Here is a 25,069-nt window from a genome sequence, read left to right on the forward strand (position 1 = left end):
TCCTCAGAATGTATCCAGAATCCAATCACTTCATATTCTTTTCCCTGCTCACACCCCAGACAAAGCAACCACCATCTCCAGCCTGGAACACGGCATTAGTTTCCTCGTTTTCTCTACTGGTTGGCTGCCTTCACCTCTTGATTCTGCACAGCACCAGATGGATGCTTCTCAAGAGAAGTCACACTAGGTCACTCTTCTGTTCAAAATCATCTTGTAACTTCACATCTTTCTCAGAGAAAAGTCAATACCTTCCAATATCCTCTAGGCCTACACGACCTGGGTGTAATTCAGACCTCATCTCAATTACTCTCCGCTCCAGCCACACAGGTCTCCTCACTCTTCGTTGAACACACAGACACTCCTGCCCTAGTGCATTTGCACTGGAGGTTCCCCTGCCTGGAAAAACTTCCCCCAAGACATCCTCCTGGATAATTCCTTCATGTCCTTCAAGTCTTTACTCAAGGTCACCGTCCCACTGAGGCCCACACTGACCACCCTAGTAAAACAGCCATCTTCCCTGTCCCCACACTCTTATAGTCCGGGTTACCTTCCTCAAAGCACTTAAACTTTTAACATAAACATTTCCCCCTTTACTATGCTTATAGCATACAGTCTGCCCCTCACCACTAGAACACATGCTCCACAAGGCTGGCAATTTTTGCCTGTTTTTAGTTCACTGAGGTTTCCTAGATGCAAAATTATTTTGTCATATATCTGGCAAACAACAATTATCAGTTGAATGAATGATCAGTGTAGAGCACCTCCCTATTCTAGAGACAGTATCTTTATTCATGTAACCTCAAGTCACATGCTGTTTTGTGGCAGCTACAGCACAACGTCCACTCACGCTGACATCAATACCGCCTGTACTTTTCTTACAAGTGCTGCTCTCCCCTCCTTCCCACAGCCACCCTCCTGCACACTACACACACAATTGTATTCAGAAAGCACAGTCCTAGGCTTATGGGTCCTATTTTCCAACCAATTGTGAATCTAAAGGAGACTCAACTTTGTAAATCCAAGGGTTTGGATCTGAGCCAGCACTAGGATGACTAGAGCTGAGGGCAGAGAGAGGGGGCAGGCTGCAGAGAAGACAGATATCCAATAGGAATTTATCTAAGATTAGAAACTATCACATCCCTCCTCTCTGCTAATTCTAGAATCTGGCTCTTTGAGAAGGGAGAAAAGGTGGAAAGAACAATCCAGGAAACAGCCCTAGAAGGAGGGCAACAGCTGGATGAGTCCAAAAATTCATCTCTGCATACCAGAGTCTCCTGTGTGCAGGGGCCACTGTGGGCCTTGTGGGGACAATGACAGGCCAAACGACTCCTGCTGCTGTCAGAGACGGGGGACGCCCAGAGGAGAATGAAACCATGCTAATCATGACAAAGAACAGGAATAATCCAAAAAAAAAAAAAAACCCGAAGGAACAAAATATAAACACAGAAATGGTAGGGGCTGAGGTCTGGACCTAGGCCTGAGCCTAGAGTGACCCGGCAAAAGGAAGCCCTCACTGTCCACGGTCCTGAAGACATGACAGTGCCCAGGTGATAGACATCTGAGTTGCTGTGATGACAGATCCTGGTGGCACAAGGTTCTACTGAGGGGACCGAAACAAACGAGCAGAGAGATGACCCAGCTGAGGAGGGAGCACGTCAAAGCCCATGATGCATGGAGCAGTGACTGGGCACAACCCCTGTCCACACTCAGCTCCTCAGTCTCTCCTGTCCCCACCTGCACCAGACTCAGCACAGTCAACACACAAATTCTAGAAGGTTCTCAGTGCTTCCATTTGTTTCCTCTCTCAAACCTCAGGAAATTTCTCCTTTAATTAACATATCAATGCCTTACGACAAGAATTAGAAAAAAAAATTCATATCCAGATTCTTATTTTCAATAAGGAAGCATATCATTACTACTCAGCGCAACATGAAGTTAAGACAAGGATGGAGATGGCCCAGCCTGGCCTCTGCTAGAACAGGAAAGTCAATCAGGGGAAGAACACAGGTCATTGTGCAGAGGGGTCATGGTGGGCAGGCGGTGGGCCAATCTCCCCTCCTCCTCACATTATGCTAATAGGAACGCAGACACATTCAGATGCCAGTTGTAAAAAGAGAAGTCAGGGGATCTCAAAGTCACAAAGTGGGAGCGTGAACAAATCTTGCATCACTCAGTTCCCCACAAGGCAGCTGTCTCACACTGTGAGAGAAAATAATCATAAACAAATTCAGGTCAGTCACATAAGTGTTGACATTGTCAGCAGCCTACCACATGCTCAACAGGTCCCCACTCAAAGAATTTCCATAACCTAGTTGTGTGCCCTCTGACCCAGCTCCTCCCCCACTTCAGGCCTCCAGGGTCTCAGCTTTAGGATCTGTGAGAGACACATCAGAGCCCTGCGCACTGTCACTTCCTGGGGTAGAACAGAACAGGACATAGTCAGGGTCCACAGGAGATGGGACTAAAGGAGGAACTGTGGGGTGGGTGAGCTCCCCCATGGGCTCTGTCTACACTATCCCAGTGGTCTCAGAGATCAACCAGACTCAAACTTACCTGCAGCCTGAATGTAGCCCCCTCTTTTTTCACCTGTGGGAAGAAAACAGGGAGAAGCCTCCGTCATGAGATCCTAGAGGAACCCCCTAGTCCTGAACCACAAAGAAGTTTCCAAAACCACGACTGAAGACCCAGGGCCGCCTCAGGAAACGTGAAGAAGGGGCATGTGTGGGGACAGGACTAATTGCCCTCCTGGAGCTCTGTCATCACTAGGGACCTTCCTCTGATCTCCAGTTGCAGGAATCAGGTCCCCAGCACCAGAAGTATCATGGTGAAAAAATCTGTCTTTTGTTTTCACAAGTGCTTTACAAAAGAGTGTTAGCAATCAACCCCGAGTGGCAGGTACATGTGTATGAATGGCACTTCCTATTAATAAGGCAAGGCAAACTTCTACACGGGGCTTGAAACCCCCCAGTGGGACAAAAAAAACTCAGGCCCTACCCCTTCCCTACCTGAGCACTTCTTCCTCCACATCACAGCTCCAGCCACCACAGCTACAGTGACCACAAAGAGAACCAGGCCAGCAATGATGCCCACAATAGGGATGATGGACTGAGAAGGTGGCTCTGGGAAGGCAAGAGAAAGTGAAGGGCTCTGACCTCAGGCCTCAGCCCTGAACCCTGCTGAAGTTCCCCAGAAGGGCTCCTGATTTCCCTGAGAAGAGGCTCTGAGCCCACATCTCCCTCCTTACCCCATCTCAGGGTGACGGGCTCAGACAGCCCCTTGTGCTGCACATGGCACGTGTATCTCTGCTCCTCTCCAGAAGGCACCACCACAGCCGCCCACTTCTGGAAGGTCCCGTCCCCTGCAGGCCTGGTCTCCACAAGCTCTGTGTCCTGCGTCAGGTCCTCCCCGTCACGCTGCCAGGTGAGGGCGATCTCCGCAGGGTAGAAGCCCAGGGCCCAGCACCTCAGGGTGACCTCACCGTCAGAGATGGGGTGATGGGTCACGTGTCTTTTTGGGGCTTCTGAGAAGGAAGAATCGAAAATTCACACTTTCAGTTACCTCCATGGGCCACTAAAACAGCACTCATGTGACCATCCTGAGAATGGATAGGAAGATTGGTTTGGAAAGAGGCGGCACAAAACACAGACACCAGCTCGGACTTGGGGATCTGGGATATACTCTCCAATTCCTTGAAAAGTTCTAGAATCAGTGTGAGACCCCAGGGTAGGAGGCATCAGGTCTCAAAGGAGAAGAACACAGACTAATGGTCCTGACCTTGGTGGAGGATGAATGACTCAGAAAAACTGGATTTGGACCTGCAAAGATGTTCTCAGGCCGAGAACAAGGCCTTGAGACAGAAAGATGGCAGCCACAAGATGGCTGCCAGAATCAAAGGGAACCAGTGATGGGCGATTTCAAGGATGGTCTTCCCTTCTATTCCTGAAAAAACTGGATTCCTTAAGTGTCTTTTAGAGAAGGGCGGGCCTCTCCGCGAGTCATTCGTACAGAATATGGAAGCCTCGGTGGACTCCTCCCTCTCCCGAGGGGCGGGATTCTGACACTGATCCCATTTTCCTCCCCTCTCTGTGGGATGTCAGCCCAGCCCGAGTGGAGACCGCGAGGCCCCGCGGCCCCTCGTACCTGCGCGCTGCAGGGTCTCCTTCCCGTTCTCCAGGTATCTGAGGAGCCACTTCACACACCGGCCCTTTGCGTATTTCCTGTAGCTCTCCGCCTCACCGGCCGCCTCCCACTTGCGCCGGGTGATCTGCGCCGCCGTGTCCGCCGCGGTCCAGGAGCGCAGGTCCTCGTTCAGGGCGAGGTAATCGGCGCCGTCGTAGGCGTCCTGCATGTACCCGCGGAGGAGGCGCCCGTCCGGCCCCACGTCGCAGCCGTACATTGTCTGGAAGCTGTGAGACCCTGACCCCGCCCCGCGGTCAGCCCCGCCCACTCGGCCCCGCCCCCGCCCCGACGCGCAGCGATGAAACCCAAACTGAAAACGAAACCGCGGAAAAGTCCCCGCCGGCTCTTCCCGGGTCGGGGAACCGGGCGGGTCCCGCAGCCTCGGGGTGAATCTCGGACCCGGAGACTCGGGGAGACCCCGGCCCGTCCGTGGGGTCGGGGGTCGTGACCTGGACCCGGGCCCGCGTCGCTCACCGGCCTCGCTCTGGTTGTAGTAGCCGCGCAGGGTGTTCAGGCCCACTCGGAAACTCTGTGCAGCTTCCTTGAAGATCCGCGTCTCGTTCCCCCAATACTGCGCCCCCTCCTGCATCCACGGCGCCCGCGGCTCCGCTGTCTGACTCGCGGCGTCGCTGTCGAACCGCACGAACTGCGTGTCGTCCACGTAGCCGACGGCGATGAAGCGGGGCTCCCCGCGGCCGGGCCGGGACACGGCGGTGTAGAAATACCTCAGGGAGTGGGAGCCTGGGGGCGGGGAGGGGCTGAGACCCGGCCCGACCCTCCTCCCGGCGGGTCCCCGGGTCCGAGGGTGATGGGGCCGGGAGGGGGGAGAGGGCGAGGGGGTCGTGAGACGGAAAAGGGGCGGCGGGAGACCCAAGTGGGTGACAGGAGGGGGCGGGAGAAGGTGGGGGTCAGGACAGGGAGGGCCGAGGTGGGGTGTCTGGGCGGGTGTCCGCGGAGACGCGCCTTCCCCGGGGGTCCTGCGTCCCCGCCGCGCGGTCCCCTCGCCCCGCCCCCCGCAGAGGCCGTTTCCTCCCGACGCCGCACTCACCCGCCCAGGTCTCGGTCAGGACCAGAGCCCCCGAGAGCAGCAGGAGGAAGGTTGGAGGCATCATCATCCTTATCCTCGCGATCTGGGGAGAATCTGAGTTCCGGACGGTGGTGGAGACTTTATAACCGGGAACCGCGGAGACGCTGATTGGCTGCTCTAGAAACCGGACACGCAATGGGAGTGAGAACTGGGGCCGCGTCATGAGTCTCCAGGCAGGAGGACCTGACACACGTTGTGAGAGGCAGAAGTGAAACTCAGGGCGATGAGGGCTCCCCAACACCGAGCTTCCCCGCCCCAGACCCTGAGAGCCACACCTGGGGACCTGAGACTTTGCCCTGACCCCTCTCCTCCTGCACCGAGAGCTCTTTGTCACACTGTCTCTCTGAGGCCTGGTGCAGGGACTGTTTGAGTCAGCGCTTCTCAAGTATTTGGTTTCAGGAAATCTATAGTCTTACTAATTAGAGAGGACCCCAAGGATAATTGTTGGTTATATCTGTCAATATTTACCATGTTAGGAATAAAAAAGTTTTTAAAAGGTTTTATTAATTTGTTTAGAATAATATTCATAACCCGTTGCAAGTTGACAGAAATAATGCTTTTATGAAAAATAATTTCCCCAAACAAACAAGGTAGTGAGAAGAGTGAGTGTTTTTACATTTTACGTTTTTGCAAGTCTCTTTTTCGTCTATCTCATTAGAAGACCACTGGATTTTCATATTTGCTCTGCATTTAATCTGTTATTTTGGTTGAAGTATATCAAAAAATACAAATACAGCCTCACACAAATATGAAGGAGTACTATTTTTACTAACTTTTTCAGATAATTGTGAATATTCAACTTTGATACTAAAATAAAACTACACAAGTGGTAGTTTCTCAATGGTTATTTGCAAAGTGGAACCTGAGACAATATCATTGAATATTTCCTATTCTGGTACATTAAAATCCACAGACCTATTTTGCCTATTGAATGGTTTTTGTAGTAATATATGATTTTTTAAAGTAATACAATGTTTCACTAAGTTATAGAGATCTTCCCATGTTGATACATTTTACTACAAATTATCAAAATACCACATTTGTTAATATTACCACAGACCTCAACAGAAAAGTTTGTCAGTACTGGGAAGCTGTCAAGCTTACCTGGTGGAACACAAGTTTTCCAAAATTCAAATTTTCTCTTGAGAGCTTATGTTTTATCAAGGCAATAAATACTGTCAGTTGTCAATTGTCAGCTGATTTTCTTTAAGGGAGAAGCTCATGTTCAGTTTGACAAAGTGTGTGCCAATTAACCAAGTCTAAATAATCATGGTTTCTTTCATTCATTCTTTCAAGTAAAAATGATATGCCATAGAAAAGAGGCTAGCGCAGGTCACACAAATTATTTTCCTTGAGACATAGTACTTGGGAATGTAGCACAAGTGCTTTATGTGTACTTCCCACGTCATCATGTAAGATATTTTTAAAATGTGGATTTAAGGATAATGATTTGGTCAAGATAATAATTTTTAATGCTTCAATCAGGATGTTTTGAAGTATGTGTTCTTTTTTTTCTGTCTTTCTTGCCAAGTAAGTGGTGGTGAAGATAACTACTGTTGCAGTTTGGTACCACAGCCTCCATTCTTACTAAGTTGTACCTCAGTGCAAATGTCAACATAGTGAAAAGGCAAATGATGTCTAGTAATATTATCAAAATAGTTTTGACCTCATGGATCCCGTGGAAGGGTCTCAGTGACTTCAAGGATTTCACAGACCACACTTTGAGAACTGCTGTTCTGAATAAACCAGGGAGAGTCTCCCAATTAGTCCCCACCTTGCCTCCTCTTCATTTCCCAGAATCCCTCTCCCTGAGTTGGAATCCCTGCCTCCCAAAACTTAGCTTAGAGCATTGCCCCTGCTCTCCTCTAGAAGAGAACTTGCCACCTGGAAATTTGATGCCAGAGAGTGTTCTCAGTCTGAGAAAGGAGGTGGAGGGACAGGTGTTTCCCTTTGGAACTGGGAACGGTTTGTTCCTGAAGGCACTAGAACCACTGATAACATATTTTGGTTTTGTTATACACCAGCTGAATATATCTTCATATCTCAGACATAAATCTGATGTATCTCTAAGAGAAATAATATTGGCCCTTTCATTTTACATGGGTCTAATGCATCTGATGAGGCCCACAAAGTATGAAGAGCAGTACTGTCCAATAGAATGTTCTGTGATGAAGGAATTATTTTATATTTGCACTTTCCAACGTTGTAGCCAGTAGCTACATGTGGCTATTGAGTGCTTCAAATGTGGCTATTGTGTTGAGCAGTTGAATTTTTAATTTTATTTACTGTAAATTTAAATATCCATATGTGGCTAGTAGCTACCATATTGGACAGTGCATATTTAGAATATTCTTAGTTTTTGGTCCTCTCCCCCAAAAATGATACTGTGTGATTCATAGGTACAGTAAAGTGACTTTCATATAGCAGTCATGGATTTGTCCATGTGGGTCTTAGACATATCCTTAAAATATAGCATGCCCAAGAAGTCTAATTAATATGTATTTTAACAACTAGAGTGTACAGACATCAACCAAAACGTGATTTATCACCTGAAGTTCATAAGGATTCAAAAATGCCCATCACTGGAGCTAATCCTTGTATATATCACATTGGGACTCTTGGTGTTGTTTTCATTAACCTGGTGAACATAAGCAGGGACATAAGTCTTCACTTAGCCCAAAAGAAAGCATTTATTGAACACAACGTATATTAAATACCTTGTAGGCCCTGTGGGCATACTTGTAAAATTTTAGAGATGATTTAAACTTTAGAATTCCACCTCCTTAGAATTCTTTATCTATTGCTCCTCCCATACTTTCCCCAAAAGTAAACAATTCTATTTCCCTTCGCCTTTGGACCCCTCTCCTAGGTGAAAATATACATTAAATTTTTATAAGTGTGTGCAGAAATAGAAGTACAATGATGTACACCTGAAATTTTTACAATGTTATAAACCAATGTTACTGCAATAAACAAAAAATTAAAAAAAAAATTTTTACAGGTGTGGAATGAAGAATTCTCTAAGCATGACCCAAAGATGAAAAACCATAAAGAAAAACATAAAACTTCTCTATGTCAACCACACACTCACAAAGATACAAACACATGCCTGTACTCAAACTCAAAGACACATAAAAAGCTTTGAGAGACAAAAGGGTAAAAACATGCCTCAGGGTTCTTCAGCCGAAGGCCACCAGGAGCACACCTGTGGGCAAACAAACTGGGTTTATTACTCATTGCTGTGAGGCAGAACACACACCACTGGGGACCACAGGGTGTCTTAGTGTGAAAGTGTTAGAACATATATAGGATTTAAGCTTTGGTTGGGTGATTTTCGGGAGGGTCTGTGGAGGCAGGGCTCACTCTAGATTAGGTGTTGTCAGGAAGTGGGGGCAATTCTATGACTGAGCATCTCAATAAATCTTGTCAGTAGACAGGACCGACTAGAGCAAGGATAAAGCTGTAATTGGAAAGAAGCAGTGGTTGCTCATATGAGCCAGCACAGGGAGATGTTTGGTATTTTGTGAGTTGCATAGTGCCTTGTTTTTGTGTGTGCTTAGACAAAGTGATGTAGTCGGCTTGTTTTGTCTCACTTTGTCATGGTCTCAGAGTGTCCTTGTCTGATGTGGATGTTCTGTGAGGTGACTTCTGTCCAACAGAATGACATGCCAAGTGGTGAGCACCGGGCCGCTTCTGACAACACTGAGGCCTCAGTGTAAGAGTCAGACCTGTTCCCCATGTTGGGGCTTCTTTTTCTTCTTTCTAAATTCAATATTTTAAAATAACTGAAATTCAATAAAAAAATAAAGAATATTAGAAAACAATTTGGAAAAGAAGAAATGACAGTGCCAAACAAATATCTTAGTGATAAATAAATGTAAACGAAAATGAGAACGTGAATAAGAAATGAGAATTAAAATTAAAATCTATCAGCTGACAAAGATGAAAGTAAATGATGAGAGTATTTACCAGAGGTTAGGGAAAATATATTGTCATAAAGATTGATACGATTGAAAACTGATAGCAAAGCTCTAAAGGGCCCTTTTGAAGAATGTCTCAACAGTTTAAATGTGCTTACCTTTTTTTTTTTGAGGAAGATCAGCCCTGAGCTAACATCCATGCCAATCCTCCTCTTTCTGCTGAGGAAGACCGGCCCAGAGCTAACATCTGTTGCCAATCCTCCTCCTTTTTTTTTTCCCCTTTTTCTCCTCAAAGCCCCAGTAGATAGCTGTATGTCATAGTTGCACATCTTGCTAGTTGCTATATGTGGGACGCCGCCTCAGGATTGCCAGACAAGCAGTGCATTGGTGCGCGCCCGGATCCGAACCCGGGCCGCCAGTAGCGGAGCTCGTACACTTAACCGCTAAGCCACGGGGCTGGCCCCTGTGCTTACATTTTGATGTAGAAATTTCTTATTTAGGAATTTATTCTAAGAAGATAATCATGCATGTTCTCAAAAATATGTATTCAAGGATGCTTGTTGAATTATGGTTTATAAAAGCAAAGAATGAAACATCTAAGTGACGTAATGAGTATAATGATGGCAACTATGAAAAGAGGAACACTCGTCTCAGGCAATGATGCCATGGTTTACATAGAGGGTCAAATTTAATTCTCAAAGCAAACCCATGAGGCACCAACATGTGATCCCTTTGTACAGACAGGGAAAGGGAGACTCAGAGAGGTTTAGGAGGTGCTGGAGCCAGGGTTGAACCCAGGGATTTTCTCTCAGAGCTTTGTTGACTCGTCTTCCATTGGTTCCCTGTCCAATGTTTGTGGCAGGATGGCTCTGCACTCCATGCAAATGAACTGTTTCAATGTTACAGAACGTTTTATGACAGGAGGCGACTAGGCTCAGAGCTCAGAAGGACACCAAGGGACAGTGTGAATTAACTGCCCAAACCACAGTAAAGTCCATCATCCAGCGTGAATTTCGAGGCCTCCAGTGGATCAGGATCAGCTAGACTCTGGAGATAGAGTGAAGAGCAAAATAAGACCCTGGTGGAGCTTGAGTTGTCATGAGAGATGGACATATAGCAGAAATGACAAAGATAAATGAAATCACTATTGAGCCAAGTGCTGTGAGGAAAAAGTTCATGATGTCAGGAAAGCAGATACCCAGGTGACCTAACAGGTCCCCTATGACTATTATCAATAATATGTAATAGATGTAGAAGATATATGACATATGAAACAAAAACAGAACTTTATAAATTATATACAATCATAGAACAAGAAAGAGCCCTTGGAAATTAAAAATATCACCATAGAAATGAATAATTCTGCAGATGAACTGGAAGATTAAAGTCGTACTCCCACTAAGTAGCACAGATGGAAAAGTCATACAAAGCAGGAGAGAAGACCTGTAAGAATATTAGTCTGTCAATCAGGGGATTCCAACATGTTAATAACACCAGTTTCAGAAATAATGGAGAGTAGGAAATGATAAAAAAATTTCAAAAAAACTTCTCAGAGTTCACACGAAAAAATTTACATTTTGAATAGCCTGATCAGGTACTTACTAGAGTAGCTGAGAACAGACCCATACCATGACAATCCCAGTGAATTTCATAAAGAGGGTGGAAAAAAAGAGACCTTGAAAACTTTAAGAGGCAGCCAACACAAGCCTGGTGCTAGTAGACATTGCAGCAATGCCTTCCAAATTCTGAGGAAAAAATATTCCAACATGGAGTTCTATACCAAGTCAAGATGTGAGTGAGGGCTGGGGCAGCCTAAAGACATTTCTGATTTTTAGGGTTTCAATGTTTTACTTTCCATGTTCCCTTTCTCAGTATACTACCAGGCATAGTGGGGAACAATAATGGAGAAAACCAAAAAAGGGGAAAAATGAGATCCAGGCAACAAGGGAGCTAGAACATGAGATAGGCAAAAGGTTGCCCAGGTTGGGGTGAAGGAGATCCAGGATGTCAGCCCTGCCCCAGGTGTGCAGGGAACCAGTCCACATGTGGCAGGACTGAGGGGTGTGGGACAGGTGTCTTCACAAAGATGAAGTTGGTAGAATAACTGATGTGCTCAAATACGTTCATGAACATTTAGACTCTGGGCAGAGTAGTGGAATGATTTAGTAATGAATACAACAGAAACTATGCAAATGGGGAAACAAGGTATTTATTAACTCCAGGGAACATAGAAAGTTGATTCAAGAAAGGAAAAATAATCATATCTACTAAATGCTTAGTTGTGACTAATGTTTACATGATCATAATAATGCAGACACTACACATTGAAATAGTCAAAATTATAAAGTAATTATATTGGGAGGATGGAGGTGTGTGAAAGAAGAGCCAATTCACTAAAGATGATGCATAAAATGAAAAACAAGGAGTATTAGAAGTATTCTGTTTATAGCAGAGAAGTAACAATTAGAGAATCAGCTAAAAGAACTAAAACTAGTGGTCTCTGAGATTCAGGAAATGGGGGAGGGGGCATCTGTCTTCATAACAAGCCTTGTAGAAGTATTGGACATTTTAAACTATGTGCAAATGAACATTTGGTAAAAATAAAAAGATGACACAGTAGGTGAGAGAATGGACTCAGGAATTGTCCTATAAGGAGTGTCATAGAAATGGAGCAGTAGTTGGAAGGAGACATGGGATTGAGTAGTGGATTTTTATGGGAGGATTTTGTTTCAATTTATTTAATTGCTTTCTTTCTCTCTTTCTCTTTTCTCTTTCTCTCTTACTCTCTCTCTGTTACTCTCTCTCTCTCAGTGGGAGATATTACATCATGTTTGTATCCAGGAAAGAATAAGCCAGTAGAGAGCAGGAGGTTAATGATGCAGGGGAGGGAGGGGACCTGATCCTGTGCTCAAGCTGAGAGGTGGCCTTAGACAGGAGCAGGACTATCCATCATCACTGCTGTGAAGGCAGAGGATGCAAGTACAGATTCTTGGTGTGGGGAGATGGTGGTACAGTTCTCACCTGAGTCCTTCTTTCCTCTGAGTGGGAAAAGAGATAAACTCATCACCTTAGAGTAGCGAGTGGGGAAGGAGTGCAAGGGTGAGGAGGGAGGAGAAAGTGAGAAACAGCCCCCTCAGGAGGAGTGAGAGTGAACTGCCTCAGGAAATGGCATCTGGAGAGAGAAGGGTTGGGGGCCACTGAGCTCTGTGCTCATCAACTTAGAGAGAGAGTTCCAGCACTGGGGCAGCAGCAGGAGGATATATACTAGACTAGGAGAAAATGCAACACAATATCTCCAAGTGTGAGGATAGCAGTTATTTTTACTTTGTCATTTATAACTTTTAACATTTTATAATTTTCTACAGTGCACATACATTATAACACAAATATTGTACATTATACATATACATCATAATCAGAATTTAAATGCTTTGTTTAAATTTTAAAAGGGAAGCAGATGGGTAGGAAAGTCCAGAGCTCGGGGCGCAGAGCTGGAAGTGCTGGGCTCCATGTCTGGGCAATGAACTTACAGAGCTTTTTCTCCATTTCTCAGGACGCTGTTCTCTGTGGAGGCCAACCAGGATCTTTCCCTTCTTTTTGGGGGTGTGGTCATTTATTAGTATCTTGTCAGCTCTTTGATACTTTAAGAAGATGGTTTTTGTAGTTTACATGGCATTTTTAGCTGTATTCAGTGGGAGGATTGGTCCATACAGTGCAGCCCACCTTTTTAAGAAATGCACATTCTAAAGCAAAAGAGTTCAGTGAAGAGATGATTGGTCCTCGAGTAGAGGATCAGAATCTGAGTCTTAACACATGATCTGAGGGTGATCTGTCCAGAGTTTTTCAAGTGTAATGACTTTTAATGTAATTTATTTTTGAAAACATTATTCATGCACACACAAGAGAATTCAAATGATACTCAAGAATATACAAGAATATACAAAAATTCACCCAAGTCCTCTACCCAGAAACCATCACAGTTAGCAATTTCTCATTTCTATTCCCATTAAAATGTATCTATGCATTAATGTATACTGTTATATCAGTAAAAGGGCTCAGGCCACAGACCAGGAGAAAATATTTGCAAATCACATATCTGATTACTTACTTGTTTTAGAATATACATAGAACCCTTAAAACCACCAAAAAGAAACAAATAATTAAAAAATGAGCAAATCTGATCGGATACATCACCAAAGAATACATATGGATGGCTAATAATCACATGAAAAGATGCTCAACATCACATGTCATTAGAGAAGTGCAAATGAAAACAACAGTGATATACCATTATACACATACTAGAATATCCTAAATCCAAAAACTGGTAATGCCAAGTGCTGACCAGGATGTGGATCAACAGGAGCCCTCATTCATTGTGGGCAGGAATACAAAGTAGCACAGCCATTGTGGAAGATATTCAGCAGTTTCTTATAAAGCTAAGCATAGACTGATCATCCTCCTAGGTATTTGCCCAACTCATTTGAAAACTTACATTGGCACAAAAACCTGTGTGTAAATGTTTATAGCAGAACACCCCTTAAGTGTTTGCTGCGCATAGTGACTTCCTTCCAAAGACTGGTGTATGAAAGGGATGAAGAAAAAAGGAATTTAACAGGGAAGAAACTTGGGAAACACGACCTCAGCCAGGTGGTGAAGGTTAACATCATCAGTGATCAATCAAGTAGGTATTATACACCCTTGATGTGTTGTGTTGAGAATGGCACTTCACCTCTGTGGTCTTCTTCCCAAAAACCCATGGCCGTAGTCAACCAAACTCTAATTGAGAGACAGTCTACAATAGATCTGAGCAGTACTCCTCAAAAATGTCAAGGTCATCAAAAACAAAGAAAGTCTGAGAAACTGTCACAGCCAGAAGAGCCTGAAGGAGGCATGATTGGGACTTAATGTGGTGTTGTGGATGGGATCCTAGAACAGAAAAAAGAAAAACTAATGACATTCAAATAAAGCACTTAGTTTAGCAATAATGTATCAATATTGCTTCATTAGTTGTGACAAGTATATGAGAGTGATGAAGATGTTAACGACAGGGACAACTGAGTGTGGGATGGACATGAACTCTGTACTAACTTTGCAACTTTTCTGTAAAGCTCAAACTACTTATTCTAAAATAAAAGAGTTTGTTTATGTTTTTAATCATCGATGTAGTGAAAGATTATTTTATTGAGGTCATATTGGCTTATAGCATTGTGTAAATTTCAGGTGTACATTATTATAGTTCAGTTTCTGTATACGCTACATTGTGTTCACTACCAGTAGTCTAGTTTTAATAACCCTCAGGAAAGGAATGGGGAGTGGAAGAAAAACATTATCTACTTTTCAGTTTTCCAGAGTGTTGCTATCAAGGGCCTAAAGATAGGGGTTGTAGGGAGAAAGGATGGAAACCTCAGATGCAGGGCAGGGCTCCAGAGCTCTCCTCTCCTCCAATCCCTGCCCCACCCCTGAGCCTGAGCCCCGGGGCTGCTCAGAAGGTATCTTCAAGCCCCACTGATGTCCAGCCTCCAGGTCAGCCACCTCTGCTTGACTCAGACACAACCCATCCTCTCCCCAGGCTGTGGGAATAGGAGAGAGTAGAGTGGTGGCGCCCTCAAGTGGCCACAGGGCTGAGGACAGAAGACCAGAGCTCCCCTTTGGCCTCTTCCAGGGCCTCCCCAGTGTCGACCCTGGGCCCCCAGCAGCAGGACAGGGCTGTGCACACAAGGAGGAGCCCCCATCCAGTGTCAGGTTCAGAGTCTGAGTTGTTTCCCAAAATACACTCTGACGCAGATGTTTTCCTCTCCACTGAATGACCATGGACTTTGGACTCAGGGAGGAACAGATCTCCAGGTCATAACAGCTGGTTCCCAGGTCTGGGGTGGACCCCACAAACACACAGGGTGCCCTCAGTCTACTGACTGAGACCTTGAACCTCGGAGTCCCTGTCATTTATACCTGCTATTGCTTTCAGGGATGAAGGCTCCTCCTCCATGGAATCAGTCGAGGATCCTCCATCCCTAGGAAAGGGTGGAAGAGGGGGAGGAGGAGGAAGAGATCCCTAGGGTAACGGCCTACGAAGATGAGGAAGCTCCTGGAGAAATGAGAAGAGGGAGGGATATTAGGAGGATGGAGGCCAACAGGAGTGGAGGTGGAGGAACCAGAGAGGAAAGGGGCAGGGGAAGGGATCAGCTTAGTGGACACCTGTGCAGGGAGAGATGGGTTCTGTGTGGGGAGAGACACAAGGGCTCCTGGCTGGGGTGATGAGGTCTCTATATTTATGTGGGTTGTAATTACACAGGTGTTAGGTCTATAATTGGCTGGTAAACTATACCTAAGTTTAGGCATTTTTCCATACTTACAGGTGTCGTATAACTCACACAGACACGGAAGAAAGGGAAAATAAGAGGAGAGGGGAGGTGATAAGTGGCTTCCCCTCTTCCAGAGCAAGACTCTCCCCTCCACCCCCAAGCGCTTTATGCTGGAGTAACAGGGAGAATCAAAGAACTGAGAGGAGGGAGATCAAGACCTGTGCCTCCCTGGAGGGGACAGCCTTGGGCCCTGATTCCAGGGTTTCCAGAATCCCCACTCCCTGAGCGAAGAATTTACAGAGTATCTGAGTCCATCCGTTTCACAGCCCTCAGCTACCTGGACACCTTCTCTGTGTTTGCTAAGACAGCAGAATCCACTCCTCCAAAAAGAGCACGAGCTGCCAGGCTGCTGGAGTTCCTGCAGCATGGAGGGCAGGACCTGGGGTGAAGCCTGGAGCCCACAGTGGGCTGCAAAGAGATCAGTGATGATTTGGGGCCCAGGCTTCTGCCTGACATTTCCCCTGGAGCCTGAATGCATCCCTTCCCCCTCCCCAGGCCTCCAGGACCCAGGCATCCAAACACCATACCCAGGGATGCCAAGGGTGGACCCTTTTGCCCAGGCATCAGACCACTCACACTCTTGGCGTGTGGAGGGCAACACTAGAGCCCAGAACCAGGCATTCCTGCCTCTTCTTCCCCTTTGTGGACCTAAGCAGACACTGACCTGCTGTCTGGACTCTCAGGCCTTGCTGCCTGCCACCTCGAAATCCTGAAATTGAAAGTCCTGCAGTCCTGGACCCAAATGTAATTTCTGGCCCTGCTGATTGACCTATGAGTTTGGCTGTCACAGATCAGGGGAGGGCTCCCCAGAGTCTCACAGGCTGCAGCTGAACCACGTCTTCCAGCTGCACAGAATCAGCAGATTCTGGAGATAAGAGTGGGACCTGGAGGACTTCACCAGCTAAGAACACTGTGACCTGGCCAGGGTGCTCTCTGGAGTGTAAGAGTCTGCGGAGGCAGCTGGTGGTCTGGCTTAGTCCTTGGACATGTGCTTCTGGCTGCATGGGAAGTGCTGAGGGGCTCTGTGTGGCTTTCTGTCTACTTGGCTCCTGACCTGGGATAAGCTAGTGAGTATCTCCTTCCCCTCCCAACAGAAAGAGACACCCCCTCCCCCAATCACTTACCAGGGAACCACTCACCTCTCCTGTGTCAGTCTCAGCTTTGAGGAGATCTGGTCCCTAGACTTCTTCATTCATTCACAAATACTTATTGAGCATCTGCTCTGTGCCAGGAACTATAATAGGCACTTTGGGATGTACCAAACCAACTCAGGGAAAAATCCCTGCCTCATGGAGCTTACATGCTGACGGAAGACAGTGACAATAAACAACAAAGCAATTGAAGTAAATGATGAGGGTGCAAGTAAGTAAAGAGTGATTGAGAGAAAAAGAACAAGATACGGAAGATAAAGGAACTGGTTGTAATTTTAAATATTATCCTCAGGGAGGCTTTCCTGAGAGGTGACAGGTGAGCTAAGTCCTGAAGGAGGTGACGGAGTGAGCCCTGTGGTTATAGGGAGGAAGAGTGTCCTAGGATCACCCTCTGCACAGACCTGGGGCTCTACTGGGGAAAGCACTGAGGCTACAGCAGGAATGGGAGTGGGCAGACTTCAGGAAGGACTTCCTGTAGAGAAATTGTGCGGATCTGGGTTTGTATGTCTCATGACCCCATTTGTGCCTGGGGATTCATGAAATCCTAGAGATTGTAGGGGGATGAAGGGCCTGTGAGTGGAGGGAAGTTGGGAGAGGAGGGAGGGAGCTGAGGTGGGGTCCTACCTTCAGCTCTGTCTCTGTGCTCACTCTCTCCTGCATCCAGTGTGAGGGGTAAGTGATTTTGATGTGGTCAGCAAATCCTGGGTTAGCTGGATCTGGATGAAAGTCACCACATCGCAGGGCAGAAAATTAAGGAATTTTCAACTCCTGGAGGCTCAAAACAATAATTTCAAGAAAAGTAAAATATGAGAAAAAGAATGTGAAATATCTCATCAATAATCTTTTTATTGGTTATGTGCTGAAATTATAATATTTTGATTGTTTTGGATTAAATAAAATATTAAAATTATTTTCACCTACTACTTTTTACTTTTCTTAAATGTGACTACTAAAAAATTTAAAATGACATCTATGGCTCAAATTTGTGGTTCAAATGATACTTCTATTGGATAGCACTGTTTTAGAAGCTTAATAATTTTAGGTCTTATATTTAGGTATGTACTTCATTTCAAGTTAGTTTTTGTATATGGTATCCGTTCTTTTCCTTGTGTTTATTTGTTTCTACATCATTTGTGGCAAAAACTATCCTTTCCTCATTGAATTGCCTTGACTCCTTTTCATGAGCATACATGTGCAGTTCTATTTATGCAATCTTGATTCTATTCCATTGATCTCGACTATCCTTATGCCAACACCCTTGTTTTGATTACTGGAGCTTTATAGTAAGTCTTGAAATGAGGCAGTGTGCATCCTCCAAGTTTCTTCTTTTCAAAAAGTTATTTTTGACTATTCGAAGTCCTTTGCATTTGCATATAAATTGTAGAATAAGCTTGACAATTTCTTTTTAAAACAATCTGCTAGAATTTTGATTGGCATTTAGGATTGAGGATTGAATTGCATTTAATCTATAGATCAATTTTGGGAGAATTGATGCCTTAACAATATCAAGTATTCCAATCCTTGAATATCATATTTCTCTCAATTTATTTGGTGTTTCTTTACTTTCTCTCAGAGGTGTTATGTAGATTTCAGTGTACAAATCTTGCACACTTTCTTTAAATTAGTATCTCAATATTTTACTTTGATGCTATTATAAATAGAATTAAAATTTTTTCATTTTCCTAATTTTACATTACTGGTTCATAGGAATACAATGGACTTTGTACTCTACAGTCTTGCTAAATTCACTTATTAGTTCTTGAATCTTTATCTGCCTGAGGAATTTCTACGTACATGATCATGTCAGCTGTACTTTTCATCTTTCTAATCTATATCCCTTTTATTTCTTTTTCTTGCATTAATACTCTGGCTAGCACCCCTAGTACAATGTATAAGGGAAATGGTGAAAACAAACATTCTTGCCTTGTTCCATATCTTGAGTAGAAAGTATTCAGTTTCACCATAAAGTATGATTTCAGCTGTAGGTTTTTCATAGATGCCGTTTACCAAATTGAAGAAGTGGCCTTTTATTCCTAGTTTGCTGAGAGATTTTATCATGAATGGGAGTTGAATTTTTTAAATGTATTTTCTGCATGGAGATGATCCTATGGTCATTGTTCTTTATTCTATTAATGTGATACATTAGATTGATTTCTATCTGTTCATCCAAACTTGCATCTTGAGATAAAAGTTTCTTGGTCACAATGTGTTGGATTCAATTTGCTGATATTTCCTTCAGGATTCCTGAGAGACATTGGTCTGAAGTTACCTTTTGATATCTTTGTCTGGTTTTGGTATCAGTATGATACTAGCCTCACAAGATGATTTGGAAAGTGTTTCTTCCTCCTCTGTACTCTCCAAGAGTTTGTGTAGGACTAGTGTCAATACTTAAATGTTTGATGGAATTCACCAGTGAAGCCTTCTGAGCCTGGAGTTTTCTTTGTGGAATATTTTTAAATTATGAATTTAATTCCTTTTAGTTCATTAGGATTACTTAGCTTTCCTGTTTCTTCTTAATTCGGTTTGGTAATTTGTGTCTTTAAAAGAATTTGTCCATTTAATATCAGTTATCAAATTTATTTGCTTAAGTTGTTCAGAATAGTCTATTATCCATTTCATGTTATAAATTTCCCTCTAAACACTGCTTTTCCTGAATCCTACAAATTTTGATTACATTTTCATTCCATTAAAAAGAATTCTAATTTCTCTTGTGATTTCTTCTTTAAGTCATGATAACCCCTGAGCTTAAAGTGTGTTGATTAATTTCCAAATATTTGGGGATTTTCCAAATATCTTCATGTTATGGATTTCTAATTTAATGTCATGTGGTCAGAGAGTATACTCTATAATTTAAATCCCTTTAAATTTAATGAGACTTGTTTTAGCACCAGAATATGATCTATTTTTATGAATGTTCCTTGTACATCTGAAAAAATGTCTGTTCTATTCTTGCTGGATATGGTACTCAATACATGTGAATTAGGTCAAGTTGGCTCACAATATATTTCAGTCTCCTATATCCTTACTTGTTTTTTGTTTACTTCTCCTATTAATAAGATAGGAGTACTGATCTGTAAATATAATTGTTAATTTGTCTATTTCTTTTTCATTTCTGACACTTTGTGCTTTATCTATTGTGAAGCTCTATAGTTAGGAATTTATACACTTATTACTTTTGTCTTCTTGTGATACTGACCTATTATAGTTATAAAAAGTTCTTCTTTATCTCTAGTGATACTCCTTCTCCTAAAGTCTATTTTGCTTCATAGTAATACAGACATTCCAGTTTTCTTACACTTTCTATTTACATGGCATATTCCTTCACCCTTTATGTTTTAACCTATTTTTGGTTTTGTATTTAAAGTTTTTCCATTGTATGGAGCACATAGTATGTCTTTATCCAGTCTGATAATCTCAACCTTTTGATTGGAATTTTCATCAATTTATATTTAATATGGTTGTTGAGATGGTAGGATTTGGGTCTATCATTTTGCTATTTGTTTTTGAATTTTCTCATGTCCTTTTCACTCCTGTGCCTCCTTTCCTACCTTCCTTTGTTTCAAGAAAATACTTTTTGTTTATCATTTTATGTCTTCTAGTGGCTTTTTAGCTGTATTTATTTCTATTGTTGTTGTAAGAATTCAAACCTGCATTTTTAACTTTTCACAATCTACTTAAGGTAACATTGAACTACATCCAGTAAAATTAGGAAACTTGCCACAATATAGTTCCACTTAATCACCTTTATGCTATTATTGACATATATATTACATCAATATACATTATAAGCTAAATAATACAGTGCAATACTTTTTGATTTAAGTAGTCTTATGACTTTTAAAGAAATTAAGAAAAATGTACATAAACATAATATTATGTATAGTTCTGTTGTTAGTTATTCCTATCTGTATATATGAGATATCATCTAGTGTCATTTCCCTTTAGCCTGGAGGATTTCCTTTAAAATTACTTTATTGCAGGACGGCTAGCAATGAATTCTGTTTTTATTTATCTGAAAATGTCTTTACTTTGCCTTCTTTCTCATCACATTTTAAAATTTCTTAATGTTTTTACATGAAATAAAATTAACTGACTTGAGGTGAACAGTTAGATGAATATCAGTAATTGTTTATAACCACGGAACTACTACCGCAACCAGCACATAGAACAGTTCTCTTATCCTAAAAAGCTTCCTCATGCCCATTTGTATTTGATCCTCTCTCTCTACCCTCAGCCATAGGCAACTACTGATCTCCTTTGTGTTTGTAATTGTGAAATTTCTAATTTTATTACATTTTATCATTATGTGATGTCTCTCCTTATCTCTGACAATGCATTCTATTTTGAAATCTCTTTTATTTATGATATTAATATTGCCACTTCAGCTTCCTTATGGTTTCTGTTTGCATGGCATATCTTTTTCCATCAATTTACTTTCAACTTGTGTTTTTATAATGAAAGTGCATCTCTTGTAAGCAGCATATAGTTGGGTTTTGTTTCTTAACCTATTCTGACATGTTCTGCTTTTTAATTGGAGTGGTGATCCATGAGATTTCCGGTAGTTGTTGATATGATAGATATTACAACTCACATGACATTTTCTCTGTTTTTGATTCTTTTCTTGTTCCTTTACTGTCTGAGGACTTCTCATCAGAAAGCATAGAGCCAGAAGAAAGTGGAACAACAACTTTAATAACCTGAAAGAAAAAAGTCAATCCATAATTCTATATCCAGCAGAAATGTCCATCACGTATAAAGGCCAAATAAAGAGATTTTCAGATAAAAGAAAATTAAAAGAATTTGTCACTAACAGACATATACTCTAGGAAATGGCAAAGGAAGTTCTTCAGGTTGAAGTCAAATGATACCAGATGGAAAGTCAGACTCTCAGAAAAGATGAAGAGCATCAAAAATGGCAATATCTAGCTAGATGCAAAAGGCCATGTCTTCTTTTTCTTTGGCCCTTTTCCTGTTACTTTTAAAAATGTAACTGTTTAAAACTAAAATTATAACTTTTCCTTGTGGGGATTTTAACCTACATGGATGTATTACATATATCACTTATAACATACAAGATGAGCATGATATAGAGGCCTAAATGGTCGCAAGATTTCTATATTTACGTGAAATAGTACATTAGTAACTCTAAGTAGACTGTTTAAAGTTAAGAATGTATATTGTAATCCTTAGGACAAAGACTATAAAAATAATACAAAAAAAGCTAATAAAAAATTAAAATAGAATTCTAGAAACAATATGAATAATTTAGAAAATCATTTTTATTTTGAAGGACATTTTCAGTGGATATAGAATTCTTGGTTGGTACCTTCTTCCTATCAGGACTTTGAATATGTTGCTCCAATTTCTTTTGGTGTCCTTTGTTTCTAATGAGAACTCAGCCATTGATTGCATTCTTGTTCCTCTGTGCATTAGTCATCTATTGGTTTGTAACAAATTACTCAAAAACTTAGCAGCTTAAAACAAAAAGATTTATTACCTCACATACTTCCAGTAGGTGAGGGAAGAAGGAGTGGTTTAGCTTGGTGGTTGTAGCTCTGGGTCTCTCATAAGGTTGCAATCAAGATGTCAATCAGAACTGAAAGGCTTGATTATCATGGAAGGATCCACTTCAAAGCTCATTCATGTGGTTGTTGGCAAAAGCCTCAGTTCCTTGCCATGTGGTTGTCTCCTTAGCTGAGTGTCCACACAACATGGCAGGTGACTTAACCCAGAATAGTGTTTCAAAAGAGAGTAGACTAAACAGGAAATCACAATGACTTTTAAGACCTATTCTCTGAAGTTGCACACCATCAATTCTGCTCTATTCTATCATTAGGAGTGAGCCAATAATTCCAGCTCACGCTCATGGGGAGGGGAATTAGTCTCTACTTCTTGAGTATCAAAGAATTTGTGGACATTTGAAAACCACCACAGTCCATCTTCTGGCCACTAATTATTTACATTTCTCTGTCAAAGAAATAAAAATTATTCTGACACCTGTTAAACAATGGTAGGGAAGACTTTATTCAAGGGTTTTGCAGTAGGGGAGAGAGATTGGATTCAACTATGAATACAAGGAAAAATGAGGATATACACAAGGAGGAGGGTGTCAGTTGATAGAAAATTCCTATGTGGATAGGGCAGTTCTTGCTAAACTGTCCTAAAAGGATTCTTGCTGAAGGCGGGCCAGAGTGATCTAATATTATCTGGTGCATGGTGGGGTATGAGGAATTTGACCAGATATCCAGGGTCAAGGATTCCTGCTAAACTGAATTAATAGGATTTCTGCTAAAACGGGGTGAAGCAAAGATGGATATTGAAGCCCACAAGTCAAAGCCTAGTCAAACAGAGGGCTCAGAGGAGCCTAACTAAAGTTCAGTCAAAGAGGGAATCTCTGCCACTCTCCACATGCAAAATAGTGTGCTTCATGCCTAAGGACCCAAAAAATCTCATCCCATTACAGAATCAGTGAAAAGTCCAAAATCTCATCATCTATATCAGGTCCGATGCAGATGAGGCTCACTGAGTGTGTTTATGTAAGTGAGGCTCTTCACATAGAGTTCCTCATGTTCTGAAGATCTGTGAACTAACAAGACAAGTTATCTGTCCCCATCCCAAAACAGACCTATTATGCAGCTATGGGACAGATAAAGGAATAAGCACTATAGGGCTTTAAGAAAGGCGGAAATAGGAGGAACAAAGAAGTCACTGGTCCATAGCAATGTTCACAGCCAGCCAGACAAATGTCAGATGGTCCTTAATTAGGACCTGGCTTCTTCCAAGCAAATGATCTGAGAGAGGGAGAGAGAGAGAGAGAGGAAGAGAGAGCAGAAATACCATAGTCCCTTTTATGGCATAACCTCTGAAGTCACATAACATCACTTCCACCTTATTCTGTTCTTTAGAAGTAAGTCGCTGAATTGAGTCCACACTCAAGAGGAAGGGAGTTAGTTCTACCTTCTGAAGGAAGGAATATTAAAGAATTTTTAAACATTTTAAAACCACCACACCCTGTATGTAAGGTTCATTATCTCTTGATGCTTTCAAGAATTTTTCTTATCTTTCGTTTTCATCAGTTTGACTTGGATGAGTCTAGTTGTGGCCCTCTTTGTGGTTATCTCTTTTGGTGTATGTTGAGGTTCTTGGAGCTATAAACTAAAGTTGTTTCTGAATTTGGAGAACTTTAAAACATGCTTTCTTCAAATCTTCTTTCTGCTCTTTTGCTCCTTCTCATTTTTTGTTTTTTTTTTTTGGTGAGGAAGATTCGCCCTGAGCTAACAACCATTGGCAATCTTCCTCTCTTTTTGCTTAAGGAAGATTAGCCCTGAGCTAACATCCATGCCAGTCTTCCTCTATTTTGTATGTGGGATGCCTCCACAGCATGGCTGATGAGTGGAGCAGGTCTGCCCCTGGGATCTGAACCCGCGAACCCAGGCTGCCGAAGCAGAGCATGTGGAACCTTAACCACTCAGCCAGGGGGCCAGACCCTCCTTCTTCTCATTTTTGAACTCTGATTGTCTACTTGCCTTATTTTATATTCTCTCATGGGTTTCTGAGGTTTTATTTGTGTTTATTCAATCTCTTTTCTCTGTGTTTTTTTGGATTGGGTAATTTCTATGGATTTATATTCATCCTCACTAATTCTTTATTCTGCTTCTCAGGCCTTCTGTTGAACTCATCCAATGAACTTTTATTTTTATTTTCTTTTCAGTTCTGGAATTTTTATTTGATCCTTTTTATACTTCCCATTTCTTTGTTCAGACTTACTGTCTGTTCACTTTTTTTTTTAATTTTTGTTTATTTATTTTTTCCCCCCAAAGCCCCAGTAGACAGCTGCATGTCATAGCTGCACAGCCCTCCAGTTGCCGCACGTGGGACGCGGCCCCAGCATGGCCAGAGAAGCGGCGCGTCAGTGCGCGATCGGGATCCGAACCCGGGTCGCCAGCAGCGGAGCGCGCGCACCTAACCGCCAAGCCATGGGGCCGGCCCCTGTTCACTTTTTAATACCAATATTTCCTTTAATTCCTTCAACATATCTTCAATTGATTCTTTAAATATGTTTCGATAGCTGTATGGAAGTCTTTAGGTGCTAAATCCAGCATCTGGGCACACTGGGAATACATTTCTGTTGACTTTCTCATTATAGTAACACATTTCTGTTTCTTTGCATATCCAGTAATATTTAATTTAAAAGTGGGAGTCAAAGATATTATGTCTTAGAAAATCTGGAATCTATTTTATTTTTCTGAAGATTGCTTCTTTTTCTCCTGGAAGGTAGTTAATTTGCCAGGACCACACTGTGAAATCTGAACCCCTGCTGTGTGCAACAGTTGATGTCTCTGCTTCATTTTCCAGTATCCAGTTGCT

At 42.6% G+C, this 25,069-nt stretch overlaps 1 protein-coding gene across 4 annotated transcripts; it reads right to left on the bottom strand.

The window, feature by feature from the left end:
• Nucleotides 1-1,766: 1,766 nt before the first annotated feature.
• On the bottom strand, nucleotides 1,767-5,444 carry LOC131413911 (HLA class I histocompatibility antigen, A alpha chain-like). Of its 4 annotated transcripts, XM_058554906.1 has the most exons (8): nucleotides 5,228-5,444; nucleotides 4,654-4,920; nucleotides 4,141-4,416; nucleotides 3,245-3,520; nucleotides 3,006-3,119; nucleotides 2,554-2,586; nucleotides 2,366-2,413; nucleotides 1,767-2,199 (listed from the first exon to the last, which is right to left on the bottom strand). In XM_058554906.1, the coding sequence occupies exons 1-8, from the start codon at nucleotides 5,427-5,429 to the stop codon at nucleotides 2,195-2,197; spliced, it is 1,221 nt and encodes a 406-aa protein (XP_058410889.1). In that variant the 5' UTR covers nucleotides 5,430-5,444; the 3' UTR covers nucleotides 1,767-2,194. The 4 variants fall into 4 exon arrangements, with proteins under 4 accessions (XP_058410889.1, XP_058410891.1, XP_058410890.1 ...); XM_058554908.1 differs by lacking the exon at nucleotides 3,006-3,119; XM_058554907.1 differs by lacking the exon at nucleotides 2,366-2,413.
• Nucleotides 5,445-25,069: the final 19,625 nt, after the last annotated feature.

This window comes from Diceros bicornis, chromosome 14, assembly GCF_020826845.1.
Source record: "Diceros bicornis minor isolate mBicDic1 chromosome 14, mDicBic1.mat.cur, whole genome shotgun sequence".
Classification (NCBI taxonomy): Eukaryota; Metazoa; Chordata; class Mammalia; order Perissodactyla; family Rhinocerotidae; genus Diceros; species Diceros bicornis.